This window comes from Camelus ferus, chromosome 12 (genome assembly GCF_009834535.1).
Source record: "Camelus ferus isolate YT-003-E chromosome 12, BCGSAC_Cfer_1.0, whole genome shotgun sequence".
NCBI classification, from domain to species: Eukaryota; Metazoa; Chordata; class Mammalia; order Artiodactyla; family Camelidae; genus Camelus; species Camelus ferus.
In genome coordinates, this window is record NC_045707.1 from 17,110,799 (window position 1) to 17,125,899 (window position 15,101).

Sequence of the window (15,101 nt, forward strand, 5' to 3'; positions counted from 1 at the left end):
TGTCTTGGTCCAGCGGTCCCGGTTCCAGGACAACTTTTATCCCCATCTTGGGCTCAGTTTGAAACTGCTGGGAATTGTTTGGTGGTGGCTTCAGGTGGGGGAGATGATGAGAGCTGGGGATCTTTAAACAGCAAAAGGGCAGGGGTCGGGGGTAGGGAGGAGTGAGTGCAAACACAAGCAAGTGCATAGACATGCGTGCAAAAGTGTGCAAGTGTGTATCCAGACACACTTATGCCCCTGCCTCAGAATACAGACTCCTGCTTATAGAAATACGTTTACAGACATGCAAACACAGATGTAAACACATGTCTTGGGTGTGCACCCAGTGAAGTTCAGGACCTGCAGGTGTGTTCACAGACAAGTGTATAGACCTTCACATGTAGCGTCCCAAATACACACAGGTGTCCCCTTCTCCAGAGTCAAATAAAAAAATGGACAGGAATGTGATTTGGGGGTGGGGGGAAGTTCAGGCCCAGGGTAACCATTACCAGGGGCCTCTGGGCTTCAGATGTGTATTGGAGTGGGGCGGAGAGGGGCAAGAAGTGGGGTCATGCCCCATTTGGCCTAGTTTCTATATGGAAACGAGGTGGAGGGCCATGTGGCCAGGCAAACTAGCTAGGCCAGGCCCACCCTTGGGTCAGCTTACTCAAGAACTGAGCTGATGTCTCAAGGAGGAGCTGGACTTGGGAGGGATGCTGTCAGGGAATGCCTTTCTGGCATTCAGAAGCCTGGGGAGGGGACTAGGGGCTGAAACCTAGACTAGAACATTTGGTCCACCTCTTCTCCCAATCTTCTACGGCTTGAGCTTTTGCTCTAGTCCCAGGATTCTGGATATTCTTCACCCCTTCTCCAAGCTTCCTCCAGGAAGCTTTCCCTGATTGAACCTGTTTCGGATCGCCTGGGACCACTTGTCTCCTTCAGCTTTCTGCTTCGCCTGCATCAAAGGGTCTGGCGTCTACGGCCCTCCTCCCCACTCTAGACAGTTCCGGCTGGAACTGAAAGCCTGGGCTGCCTTGGAGAGGACCGCGCAGAGGGCGGAAACTCGGCCCCGGGAGGGGCGGGCAGGCAGAGAAAGGTGGCCGGCGGCCAGCCCCGCCCCTACCTGTGTAAGCTGATCCGGCCGCGTCTAGCTGATAAAAGGGGCCGAGTCCGCGGAGGTCAGCGAGTTCGGTCCCCTGTCGCCCGCCGATCAGCCCAGCCCAGCCCAGCCAGCATGTCCTTCCACTTCAGCTCCCGCTCCGCCGCCTTCCCGGGGCGCAGCGCCCAGGTGCGCCTGAGCTCAGTGCGCCCCGGCGGCTTCGCTAGCAGCAGCAGCAGCCTCTACGGCCTGGGCGCCTCGCGGCCGCGCGTGGCCGTGCGCTCGTCCTACGGGGGTCCCGTGGGCGCCGGCATCCGCGAGGTCACCATCAATCAGAGCCTGCTGACCCCGCTGCATGTGGACATCGACCCCTCCATCCAGCAGGTGCGCCAGGAGGAGCGCGAGCAGATCAAGACCCTCAACAACAAGTTCGCCTCCTTCATCGACAAGGTGAGCTGGCCGGCACTGCCTGGAGACAGGCTCCAGGCTCCAGGCCCCAGGCCCCAGCAGCCGCCTCGCCATGCCGCACGTGGGCCAGGCCCTGGGAGCGCTGGTGCCGGCTCTCTTTACGCCGGTATCAGGGACCATAACCACCCCAAGAACCCTATGGCTATTTTGTTCCCCTCAGTCTCCAACCCCTCTCTTCTAGCAAGCTGCCCAAATCGCCCTGCTTTTTCTTCCCGGAATGTGTGTCTGGGTCTGCCTGGCTGCCCTGGTGAGCTGTGTCTCCAGCTGGGGTTCTTGGGCCGTTTTTGTAATTTGAGTCAAGTTGGGCTCTCCAGATGCCAGGGCCAGGACTTCTTATTTGGGCTCCCCTCTCTAGAGAGGGGCTGTGGAGTCAGAGGTGCTCTCCACCCCCCAAGCTACTACCTAGCAGATGCTGGAAATAAAGAGCTGGAAGGAGGGAGGTTCCCAGACTCATCTGCCCCACCTATCTGGTCCTCCAGCCTCCTTTTGGTGGTAGGAAGTGAGATTATACCTGCTCTTGGAGATCTCATCTGGGGGCACTGAGGGGATCCCGGGGAAGGGTCATTTAAGAGATGTTTTCCCTAATTATTTAGGTCCCAAAGGGGTGAGGGATGGAGCTTAGGCGGACAGACTGGTGGAGCTGGACCCAAGAACTAAGGGCTAGCCCCACTGGGCCCCCCTGTCCAGGGCCTCCTCCTTGGGCATAGAGCAGGCTTTCCCTCTCCTGCCTTTGTTTACCCCTCCGCTTCCCTGGTCCCCCATATCCTCCTGTCTTTTACCCCTCGGACCGTACACATCCTTCAGATTCTGCTGCAGCCTCTGCAGGAAGCCCCGGGTTCCTCCCCTGCTGCTGAGCTGCAGCCCTGGGGCCTGCTGCCTGAGTTGCTGGTTTTGAGGAGACTTGCTTCCCACCACCACTCATACTGGGTGCTCCTGGGTGGTTAGGGACACATAACCAGGACTCATTTACATTACTTGATTAAAGCGTCCTGTCCTGAGGCTTTGTTGGAGAAAGAGGGAAGGGGAGATATTTAGAGAGGAAGAGATGAGGTCCCTCCCTGAAGGGAGAGGGGCCGAGTCAGGCTCAGGATGCAGACAGGAAGTGGGCAGCCCTTCAGACGGGGAGATGGAGACCATCACCTGTGATGTGATGGGGAGCAGAGGAGGGAGGAGATCCTAAAGCACAAGCGTGGGGACACATCAATGACCAGGTCGACCTGAGCCCTGGACACACTCGGAGACACTTGAGACAGAGAGTCCTGGAGGAGAGGCCTGTTCAGAGTGGGCTTCCTGGAGGAGGAGGTCGATGGCTAGGGGCACAGGTTGAGGGAAGAGCCAGTGGGAACGTGGGCTCTCCTGGGTGGCTGGAGACCCTCCAAACCCCGCTGTGGGTGGTGAGGTCTGCCCCTCAGCAGTTTTCTCCTCCCTGCCCCTTCTAGGTGCGGTTCCTGGAGCAGCAGAACAAGCTGCTGGAGACCAAGTGGGCGCTGCTGCAGGAGCAGAAGTCGACCAAGAGCAGCCGCCTCCCGGGCATCTTTGAGGCCCACATTGCCGGCCTGCGGAAGCAGCTGGAGACACTACAGCTGGATGGGGGCTGCCTGGAGGTGGAGCTTCGGAACACACAGGACGTTGTGGAAGACTTCAAGAATAAGTACTGCCCCTCCAGTGCGACCTGGGACATCTATGCCCTGGGCCAATGTGCCCCTCTCAGCTGACCCTCTGCAAATCCTCTCTGGGTCGGGGGTCAGAGGGTGGCAGCTGCTGGGTCTCCTGAAGGGAAGATCTTGACTAGGGAAGAGCTTGACTAACACCTTCCCTGCCTCTCCTCTCTCCTCTCTGTTCCTGGGGGCTATCTTCAAGTCCTTCTGGTCTTTTCTCCCAACTTTTTTACTCGCAGTGAAAATATCTCAGCCCGGCCTGATCGGCACTGTTTCCTTTGGGTGCCTGACCAAGGCCCAGGAGAGGGCAGGGCGGAAGGTGTCCTATGACAGATGGGCACAACTCTTAGATTATTCTAGAACAGCTCCATTTTGTTCTGGTGAGGAATGGGAGTCCAGAGTTTCAGGGGCTTGATCGAGCTCACGTTAGCAGATCACTGGGAGGGCTGGGGCTTGTTTTGTGGCCTCTGACTCCCAGGAGGAGACTTGGAGCCAACTTGGGATGGAAAGAAGGAGAGAGAATGATTACTGTGAGCTATGGCTGTGGGGGTGGGTCTGGCCTGGGCAGGAACTGGCAAGGAGGCTGTGAGGAGGGGCAGGGAGTGCAGAGGCTGGGAACACTGGGTTTTGAGGACAGACCTTTGAGGTGCCTGTTCTCATTGGACAAACACCAAAGCCTGAGGCTTGGCTGGGCATCCCTGCCCAGTGGGCACTCTGGGGGAATGAGTGAGTTCTGTGCTCTGCCTGGGGATGTATGACTAAGCCTGAGCAGGGACACTGGCTCTGCCTGGAGGTAGAACAAACAAAGGCCTCGGCAGGGAGTGCCTCCCCCTCCCCCTGGACTTCCCTAGGGCAATAGTCAACAGGATTAATCCTGCAGCAGGTGGAACCAGACAGGTGCAGGGCTGGGAAGTCCTGGGGCAACTGGTGAGCCCCTGCTGGCAGGTGTGCACGTGTAGGTGTGCATGTGTGCGCGCGCGCGTGTGAACATACAACTTCCCCCACACAGAGTGCTTTCCTGGGGGGCCAGGCTGAGCTCCAGGCTCAGGCTGAAGGAGGACCTGGAAGGGGATGCAGGGAAGGGTCCTGAGTGCAGCTACTGGGGAGCTCCTCTCTGCACACCTCTGGGCCCAGCGGCAAGGCGCCCAGGCAGGACAGACGGCCTCGCGGATGTTTTCACAGCTGTTCTAGAGGACGTGGGGGAGTGGGACTTTGGGAATCTGGGCTCCTAGAGGGCCTCTGCCTGCCCAAGCATCCTGCTCCCTACCGTGGTTGCCCCACGTTGTGCCTGCTACTACTTTAGCAGCTCGTGGGCACTGCTGAGTTCCTGTTCCAGACACCTTTTTTGAGTCATTAAATAAATCCTGGGTCAGGCCCACTGCTCTCTTGCTCTATTCCTTGCTTTGCCAAAGTCCTCCTATGGGCAGGCTGGCTCCTTGGGAGGAAGAGGGATGGGGGGTGCGGCTGTGGGAGTGGGGCTGGAGGCTTGGCCACCTAGTTGGGGCCTGATTCTTCCCCCTTCCTGAATCCACAAGGTTGCTCCTTCAGGCCCCTTCTTCACCCTCAGGGAGTGGGATTTAGTAGTGGTTAAGACGTGGGCTCAGGAGTCAGACTTCTGGGCTTCAAGTCTGGGCTTAGCAGGTTAGTGACTGGGCAGAGTACGCTGCCCCTCTGTGCCACTGTTCCTTTCCCTGCTGAGCATGGCACCAATGTTATAGGACTGTTGTGGGGATTAAATGAGCAAATGCATGGGTAACACGTAACAGTGCGGGCTCCGTATGAAGCGGTCCCTAAGCATGATTATTATTTGCCATCTCACTGCCAGTATACGCAGCCTTTTCCTTTAATTTGCATGTTCTCTGCTCCCCCACCCTCATCCCGTACCAAGACTCAAAGCCCTAGAAACAGCCATATGGAAAAGTCAGGGACATTTTGTTTCACAGCTGACACCTGTTTTCTCAGGTGTGTCACTAAGAAGGGGGTGAGGGCGGGGCAGGGCAGATGTTCACACCTGGATATGGGGGGTGGATGGAGGCAAAACTGCATCCGCACCACACTGCCCTCCTTCACTGCAGGTATGAAGATGAAATTAACCGTCGCACGGCTGCCGAGAATGAGTTCGTGGTGTTGAAGAAGGTAAGGGGGGCAGACAGGTAGGATGGGGGGGCATTGTTTGAAAACACATGGGACAAGGGACCACAGGCCTCTCGCCTGAGCAGCCAGTAGGGTCCTGTGGTCAAGGTCTGGCTGGGGTCTACAAGAAGGGAGTGATGGGCTTGGAGAACGACAGATCTGGGAGCCAGGCCCTTCTAGTCCAGCCTGCCTCATGTGCGTGTATGTGTGTCCGTGTGTGTGTGTGCATATCTGTGTGTGTATTTGTGTGTGTGTGTGTGTGTGTCTGGGAAGTCACTAGACTTGTTTCTGGGCTTGGAGGGGTTAGAATTAAGATTATAGGATGGAAATGAGAAAGGGCAATTTCAACCCCGAACAAGGGTATGTTCTATCATGGTCAGAACATTTAATTGAAAATAAGCATGGCATGTGGTGGGCCTGCAATATTTGCTGAATGAGTAGGGTGGGCTGCCCTGAGGCAGAGTGAGTTCCCCATCCCTGGAGGTGTGCAAGCTGAGGTTGGAAGGCCTAAGGAATATCTGAGAGAGGCTTGACTTAAGATGCTGATTCAAAGCACACTCACTCTGTGTTCCAAGCCCACACACAGAAATGTAATCTTCCCCAGAGTGCTGGGTCCTTGGAGATTCAGGGATGAGTGGAAGTGAGCCCTCCTCCCAGGAGCTTAACCATGGGGAAGGATGACTAGCAGGGGCCTAGGTGTCACCTGGACCTGAGGTGTTACCTGTGGCCGGCCTGCCTCAGTGTCACCCAAGCAGCAAGCTCCATACTTAGGCTGGAGATTTTCCATCTCTGGGAGCAGTGTCCTCGAGTCTGAATGATTTCATGATCTCCCATTTGGTGAGAATTTGAAGCTCATAAAGTTAAAGTGATTTGTTCAAGTTCATGTAGCTCGTAGGTGGCAGAGCCAGGTGGGTGTGTAAACCATCAAAGCCTTCAGGAACTGGTGAAGTGCTAGGTTTGGGACTATCAGGGCTGAGAAGGCACCTCAGTCCTGGGGATGTGTGGTGATGGTACCTATCTCGCAGCCTGGGGCTTCCAGTGGAGGAAGCTTCCTGCTGTGGGCACGTCCCGCAGCCTGGAGGAGCTGTATATTTCTTGGTAGGGCAGTGGTCGGGGCTGGATGATGCTGGCTTGCTCCTGCCCCTGCTAAATGATTTGTGTACCGAGAACATGGTGACCCTCTACCTCTTCTCACCACCACCCCTCCCAGGATGTAGATGTTGCCTACATGAACAAGGTGGAATTGGAGGCCAAGGTGGACGCCTTGAATGACGAGATCAACTTCCTCAGGACTCTCTATGAGGAGGTGAGGACCTCAGGGGTGGGAGAGATGCTACGTCCTACATTTCCTAACCAGGGAGCCATCTGGTCCACCACTTGCCTCTGGGCCAGTCTGGGTGTGTGTTGGGCAGTTTACCCTGCTCTTTAATCTTTCTAATTCAGGAATCTATAGTGGGCAAGGAGTTCAGGAGGAGCTGAGGCAGCACAGAAGAGTGGAGTCAGTCAAAACTGGCCTTCTAGAGACGTGGGATGACCATTTGCCAGGGAGGGGGATTGGGAGGGGCAGAAAGGAACCAGGTGGATGTCAAGGGATCTGGGCAATGACAGGGTTCACAGGTGGCCTGGGTGGGTTGGCAGGGGAGCCTGAGTCAGGAGAAACTGGAGTGCCTGAGGGTTTACGCCCCCAACTCAGCCATTCTGTCTGTCCACCCCTCCCACCTCCTCTGCTGCTCAGCCTTGCCTTGCCCTCGGCTTCCAGCTCCTTTCCCTCATGTGGATTTAAAAACCTCTTCATCCCATCAGTGTGAGTCTCTGGCCTTGTGCAGAGGAGAGGGTGGCCGATCATCTGGTTGGTCTGGGACATAATTACACTTGAGGCTGATTACAGACTAGTTCTCATTTCTCTTCAGTTGAGTCTTGGCCTGAGCATCCTGCCTCCATTAGCCCTTCTGAGAGAATTTCCACATGTGTTAATTTCAGGGGCTGGCTCCTTGAGTCTGACTTTGGGTTCTCCTAGTCTCAGTGCAAGTCTTCATATGTTATATACGTGTGTGGGGGTGTGTGTATTATATACATGTATATGCAATTCTTTTCCTTTGAAAAGAGACATATATACTCATTGCAAAAAATCCAGAACATTAAGTAAAGCAGAAAATTGAAAACAGGCCTCCTATACCTACTCTTATCATTTTGGTGTCTACCTTTTCAGCCTTTTTCTGTGCATATGTTTACACTGAGACACAGAAATATATATTTTAATGAAACAGAATCAGTTGTTTTTTCATGTGATGATATACCATGCATATATTTCCTTGTCTGTAAATACAGCTGTATCATCAGTTTTAAAGGCTGCAGAGGGTTCCATTATAAGGTGGAATATGACATTTTACCCACCACTCATGATCGATCCCCTCACAAGAGACCTCACAGCCAGGAGCCACCACAGTTGACCACACTCTCTCACTTGTTTGTCTGCTGTGATCCTGCCAGACTCTTATTTGAGAAGTTGCTAACGGGCTCTTCCGGGAGCCAGGGCTGGGCGGAGCCATTTAACAGGTGCCTGGGCTGTGCCCCTTGCTGCCTGGGTACTCACTCGCACTCCGGCCTCATCTCCCTTTTTCTTGCTCTAGTGTGTGGGGAAGATCCTAGGATGGGAAGTGGGGGGTCCCAGGGTGGAAAGATCCCAGGGTGGGAACGGGAATGAGTTATGCCCCAGGTCCTGACATTCTGTTCTGTCCCTACAGGAGTTCAAAGAGCTGCAGTCCGAGATCTCAGACACGTCTGTGGTCCTGTCCATGGACAACAGCCGCTCCCTGGACCTGGACTGGCATCATTGCTGAGGTCAAGGCCCAGTATGAGGAGATCGCCAACCGCAGCCGGGCCGAGGCCGAGACCATGTACCAGACCAAGGTGTGCTGCCACTGGAGGAATATTTTCTCTTCCTGGCAGGGTCCTCAGTGGTGGCTTCCCTTACTCCTCACTCAGTCCCAAGCCTTCAGGGCCTGGGTCCCACTGTGCTGACAGGCACCAAGGGTTAAGTCTGTGGTGGTCTCCAGTGTCCTGGGAAGAAGAGGAGGCGAAGTCCAGGTCCCTGCCCAGGGAGAGTCCAGCCTGATGGGGTAGGGCAGGGCAGAGGAAATGCACATAGATTAATAATTATTGTAACTAAAATTTGGCAAGTGTGCACAGTGCTAGGCAGTGTTTCAGATATTTTACCGGCACTGACTCATTTAACCCACACAACAGCCCTATTATGTGGGCACTATTATTATCCCCCTTTTACAGATGAGGATACTGAAGCACCTCGAGGTTAAGTTATTTGTCTAACTCCACACAGCTAGTGAATGGAGGAGCAGGGACTGAATCCTGGGTCCAAGGGCTCTGGACCAGGCAGGTTTAATCATTACATGCACCGTATGGGAGCAGGGCAGCTGATGGTGCAGGTGCTGGGGGAATGGGCAGCGGGGTGCTGGGGTAAACCAGTGTCCCGGGGGAGGAAGCCTGAGGGTTTAAAAGCAGCAGCAAAGGAATGTCTCTGCAGAGATAGGAAGTCATCCATGGTGCAGTGTGAGAACACACGTATGCCAATAAGGATACCCAGGTTTAGACTTTCTGTGTGACCTGCGGGCAGTCCTTTCCCTTCTCTGGGACTCATTCTCCTCATCTGTGAAATGGGTGGTGCTGATCAAGGGGTGAATAGGTGAGGATCTGAGACATCCAGTGACTCTCCAGCACTGGGACGTCATGGGCATGGGAAGAGCCCCGGGATCAATGGGGATGGGCCCGGGGAGTCATCCTTGTCCTTGTCGTGGCTGGGAGGAGACTGAAGCCCTGCCTCACCCCAATGTCCAAGAGTCCAGCCTCCTGGCATCGGGCAAAGCTTGCTAGGAGTCAGAGTGTCCCTCCCTGGGAAGATAAGCTTGGAGGGCTTGTCACTCAGAACCCGGGGCCTTCTTTGGGTGGGGAGAAGACGAGTCACCTGTAATCATGACCACCCCCGCCATCCTTCTCTGTGTGGCCTCTCCAGTTTGAGACCCTTCAGGCCCAGGCTGGGAAGCACGGGGATGAACTTCGGAATACCCGAAATGAGATTGCGGAGATGAACCGGGCCGTCCAGAGGCTGCAGGCGGAGATCGACAGCATCAAGAACCAGGTGGGCCCCAGCCCTCCTCCCTGAGGCATGTGAAGGGCAGCCAGCTGAGGCCAAGCTCAGGATGAGGAGCCAAAGGCTAGGGGCGAGGGTGTCAGCCCTGTCCCTACGGCCCTGGAGGCAGAGGCTGGTGCAGCTCAAGTCTCTCTGGCCCACGTGTGAGCTCCCCAGGACAAAACGTTCCTGGCCAGGTCCTGGCTTGACCGAAGGGAGGATAGGGGTCCTAGCTGGGCCTACAGCCTATGGAGGAAGCCTCAGGCTGGCTAGCCAGAGCCACCATTTGTTACCACACTGATACTGGGCCCTCTTCATGCACCTAGCTCTGGGTGCCATCCAGTGTCCCTAGAAGCGGGGGGCCGGAGGCAGCAGAGTCCCTCACTGTGGCTCGCAAGGCCCTGTCCCATCCACTGACCTCACTCCCCACCGCTCCCTCTCCCGCTGTGCTCTTGCTGCTTCCTGTATCTTCCATTTGCCAAGCATCTTCATGCTTCAGGGCCTCGGCACGCGGTGTTCCTGTCACCTGGAATGTGATTCTCCCAGCTCCGTACGTGGCTACCCTCTTCTCCCCCCTGGGCTTTAGGACAGAAGACCTCTTCTCAGGGATCTCTCTCAGCAGTCTGTATGAGGTTCCCTGAAACACTCACTACTCTCTGAAATTTTCTGTCTTATTGACTACTGACTTACTAGGTAAGTCTTACTAATTAAGTATAAATAAGTATTGTCCCCCACCTCCACTGGAATATTAAAAATGCCTTAAGAGCAGGGACCCTGCTTCTGTCTGGTTCACTGCTCCTCCCTGCCCAGCACCTCACTCATGGTCGGGGCACAGGTTTCAGATAACAGACTGATGGGAGGATGTGCTGTGAAGCTGGGGTGGGGCACATTGATGAGGAAGGGTCCCCCAAGCCCTGGCCAAGGCATGGGGGTGGGAGGGCAGCGAAGCCAGAGCAGGGGTCTGCAGCGGGGAGGGAGAGAAGCCGATGGGTGCAGCAGCTTCAGAGGGCTAACTCTCAGGTGAGCCAGAGCCTGGGAGGTGGGGGTGATCTACCCAGAAGTGTCCTCCCCTTGGAGTCCGGCAGGCCTGTTTACATGAGGGGGAGGGCAGAGGCTGCCTCCTGGCATAGATGCAGGGCCATGAATCACCGGTGCAGCGAGCCCAGCGTCCAGGCCAGGAGGGGAGGCACAGAATAATAAATGACCATTTCCCAAATCCCTTGTCACATCTGGTTCTCCTCTCCCCATGCCAAGGCAGAGCCACACCCTGGAGCTGGGGGAGTCTACCACCATCAAGGGGCTCAGAGGCAGTGGGATGGCCCTGCCAAGGGGGCAAGAGTGTGACAGGGAAGGGCACCGACCAGTGGATGGGGGCAGAGGGCATCAGCCAGCCTCCTGGGGAGGATTGGGGGTGTTGGCAGCGAGGCAGAGTGCATGCACTGAGAGGAAAGGATCTGAGGGCAGAGGACAGTCATGAGAAGGAAGGAGGAGGAGCGCTGGGCTTGGGGATGGGGATGGTGGCCCTCTGAGCTGAACAAGAGGCCACCCAGGACTGGACAGGCTCTTCTAGTGGGGGACGGGCCACAGGAGAGGGAATAGTAAGGCGTGGCAGGAAGCTGCAGCTGCGGCTCAAGTCCGTTGAGCATCATACCACCCCTGTCCAAACCTGGGGGACTATTGATCTGGGGTGTGACGGTTTCAAGCAGTGTCTCTATGCTCCAAGTCTCCCTGTTCTGGGCATGTTCCAAACTGGTTCCTGTTTTGAAGGTATTTTTGGTTCCGGTCAGCTACCTGAAATTTGGGGGCTAAATTAGGATCCCATAGACTTGGAGCTTCTCCAGCTAGGGGTTAAGGGTAGTGGGCATTTGTAAATCATAATAGCATTTATTTATAACAGTGATCATAATAGTGTTTATTAAACACTTACTGTATGTTAGACACTGTGCGAGGCCTTGTATATTATCTCATTTAATACTTTGCAGTATCCCTGTGAGGTAGAAACTGTGATTACTGCTATTTCAGAAAAGAGGAGACTGGCTTAGAAGGGTTGATTCTAAGATCACATGGCTTGTAAGTTGCAGAGCCAGAGTTGGAACCTAGGCATTAGATATCAAAACCCATGTCTTAAATCCTTAGGATTCCATGGTGCTTGGGGGAGTGGGCTGGTGCCAGTGAAGCCACTGTAAGCAAGTTGCCCACATGCTGACTGCAGGATGGGGAGGCAGGAAGGCCGTGACTGGCGAGGCCTGCCCCCTAGCTCACAGCTCCACTTCCGCCCACAGCGTGCCAAGTTGGAGGCTGCCATCGCTGAGGCTGAGGAGCGTGGGGAGCTGGCACTCAAGGATGCACGCGCCAAGCAGAAAGAGCTGGAGGCTGCCCTGCAACAAGCCAAGCAGGACATGGCCCGGCAGCTCCGGGAGTACCAGGAGCTGATGAATATCAAGCTGGCCCTGGACATCGAGATCGCCACCTACCGCAAGCTGCTGGAGGGCGAGGAGAGCAGGTGAGGACACAGAAGCTGGGCAGGGGATCCCTCTGGGGCTCAGTAGGGCCTGGGGCTTAACATCCCTCCATCTGCAAGCATTTCCTGCGTACACTCTTCGGCAGGGCACTGGGAGTGGGAGGTGTAGGGAGGGAACAGATGATGTTTGCTTATTGCCCTGGATGAGATGACTATTTAGATGGAAAGACCATATGGTGTAAAGCTTGGTGGGCGGGAAAGTTGAGGGGATAACAGCGCTTTTGGTGTGTGTGGCCATTAGCAGGGTCATCTTATCTGATCCTCAGAACACATTCAGGTGAGCAAGTCAGGTATTCCTGAGTCCCTAGTTTACAGAAGGAAAACTGGTTAGTTTTATTAATTGAGGGGACAGGGCCAGTGTGCGGTCAAGCTCTGCTGATTCCTGGTTCTAGTGGCGTCAGGCTGCTTCTCACTACATGACTGAGTGCTAAGTCCCGTGGTATTGCCCTATCCTGGTGGAGAGGTGAATTTCCCCCTGTCCCTAGAGAGATCTGCATATTCACCTGAAGCCTGAGACAAGGCTGGACTGGGCTAGTCTTACAGGAAATTTTTCATGAGAGCCATGGAACCTCTGAAGTTGGGTCTTCATACTTACTGTGATTGGTTGGTTGACTCATTTGGTCAACAGACAAGGGGCCTGGAAGCTTCCTAGCATCCCCATCTCTTGCCCTTAGTTTTTCTCCGCCCCTTTCCTGGACTTAGGGCTGCTGGAGACAACTGGACTTCCCTCCCTCCCTCTGCTAAATGGAGATCCTCCTTTACCCCTCTGCAGAGTAAACGCATCTGGAAGGTCGAGGGCTTGGTGTCAATGGGGCTGTGAGTCAAAAAGCAAATGTATCCAGCTGTCTGGAGTGGATTTTTAATTTCCAGTGCAAGACTTGTTTCAGCCCCACAGGCTGCTGAAAGCCACTCCACCTCCCTCCCCTTCTCTCCTCAGTCCAGGCTGGAGCTGAATTCACTCAATCAACAATTCACTAATTATTTCCACACACATTAAGTAATTCCTGTGTGCCAGACCTCATGCTAGGGACTGGAGATGCAGGAATCAATAAGCTACAGCCTACTTTGAGAATTTTATGGTCCAATCAGGGGAGGCAGCCATCCACATAAACAATGAAGGTGGCTGCTGTTGACCAACTCCTGAGTGCCAGGGCTTTAGGTAAGTTATGTTATTTAACCATCACAAACAACCCTGTGAGGTCAGTACTGAGTTAGGTGAGGAAATGGAGGCTCCGAGACACTCCCCAGGTCATGTAGCCAGTAGGCAGGAGGGCCGAAGTGAACCCCCCTCCCTACTCCTCACTCATTTTGTAACAAGGCTGAAGGAAGGCTGGGCGTGTGGAGACAAAGCAAAGGAGCATCAGTGCTGCCTGAGGCCTGGACAGAGGGGTGTGGGAGTTCTTCCAGTGCTGAGGCCCTCACAGGTCTTTCCTCTGCCCCCAGGTTGACCGGAGATGGAGTGGGAGCCGTGAACATCTGTAAGTTCTTGGCTGTGGGCCCGTCCCCTCTGCTGTGCAGACTAGGCTGGGTCTGTAGGATGGCACATTGGCCTGAGGGCCTGGCCTTGTGGCGGCCGGGAGCCTCCTTCCCTTTGACAGTTTTCAGTAGGGACCCTTACGCTCCCATCCAGCCAGGCAGGCTCAACAGCCCAGGGGAGCCGTGCAAGAGGGCAGGGTGGGGCTGGGGGCAGCGTGGACCAGAGGCTCACCACTGTTGGAGGCTCCTTCTGGGCTGGCCCTGGCTGTTGTGGGAAGGGGAGGTGGGTGGGGGGAGGAAGATGGGCAGCTGCGGCAGGAGGGTGGGGCCTCGGGTGGTGGGCCTCACTCTGATGGAGACCTCCTCCCTTCTCACTCAGCTGTGGTGAATTCCACTGGCGGTGCTGGCAGTCGGCTGACCTTCGGAGGAACCATGGGCAACAATGCCCTGAGATTCTCCAGTGGCGGAGGGCCCGGGGCCCTCAAGACCTACTCCATTAGGACCACATCTGCTACTGGCAGGAGCACCCTCAACTGAGCCCCGGGAGTGGGAGACCCTTACCCTGACCCCATAGTTACAAGACAAGTCCCATCCCTGGTCCCAAGACTGCAAGGCAGTCTGAAAAATGATGTCAGAATAGCTTCCAATAAAGCAGCCTCTTTCTGAGGCCTGGGCCAGCCCCAGCTCAGCCCCTTGTATCCTGGCTTCATTAGGCTGGGCAGGGAAAGTGGTGGGGAGGGAGGGGCTCTAGGGAGCGCATCATCTGTCCTGATTACTGGGCGAGCACATGGGTGACATGGGGGTGCTGCTCTAAGGAGCTTGGCTTTTATCCAGAGAGAGGCCGTGGCCCACACCCAGGGCCAGGGCTGATTCAGCTCTTTCCTGAAGAAGCCCAGAAACCCCAGAAGTGCTGGCTCTGCCAGGAAGTGGGCACTGGAGTCCTCCCCTGCGGAGGGGGTGGGAGGGCTGTTTGCACCCCCACTCCCAATACCCTGTGCTGTCAGAGAATGTTGCTTAGTAGTGAGAAGGCCGCAAATATTTAGCCGTCCAGGCCTGGGTCTCGCGTGGACCAGCCAGCTGGCAGATCAGCCGCCCTCAGCCCTTCCTGGTGCTGGATCTGCCAGTCCCTGGGGCCCAGGATGGGGTGTGTGTCTGGGGTCCTGGAGGGGGCTCTGGGGGTCTGGGATTCTGTGGGGGTGATAGTGTTGGGAGAAGGTCTGTGTGTGTTTGGGAGGGGTGCAGGGTGGGGGAGGGGTCCCAGAGTCTAGATGCCTGGTAGGGGGCCCTGGGCCTAGGTCGTGGGCTGAGGGATGGGCTGTGAATCAACCCCTGGGGGTGGGAGGAGAGGAGGGTATTTGTGTATTGTGTGTGCTTAATGGGGCATCTATATATGTCAGGGTCTCTGAGGGGGGTCTGTGTGTCTGTGAGTATGTGCATTGTTTTGGGGTCTGTGCTTGGTCATCTCCATCCCTGACGGACAGCAGCACATATGATGGGCACTGGGGGCGAGGTAGGAGGTCTCTATGTCTGGGACCCCCCTGGGGGTGATGGTGGTGGTGTGCGTGGGGGGTTGGGGGTACTATCTCAGGAGTGCTGGTTTCTAGGGGGAGGTGAAGTCTGCAT

General features: G+C 55.6%; 1 protein-coding gene across 1 annotated transcript; it reads left to right on the top strand.

The window, feature by feature from the left end:
- Positions 1-1,014: 1,014 nt before the first annotated feature.
- KRT7 (keratin 7) lies at positions 1,015-14,166 on the top strand. The gene is given in 10 exon segments (XM_032492905.1): positions 1,015-1,528; positions 2,986-3,197; positions 5,280-5,340; positions 6,548-6,643; positions 8,082-8,162; positions 8,164-8,247; positions 9,365-9,490; positions 11,764-11,984; positions 13,446-13,480; positions 13,858-14,166. Coding segments are annotated over 10 exon segments (1,389 nt in total). The 5' UTR covers positions 1,015-1,213; the 3' UTR covers positions 14,016-14,166.
- Positions 14,167-15,101: the final 935 nt, after the last annotated feature.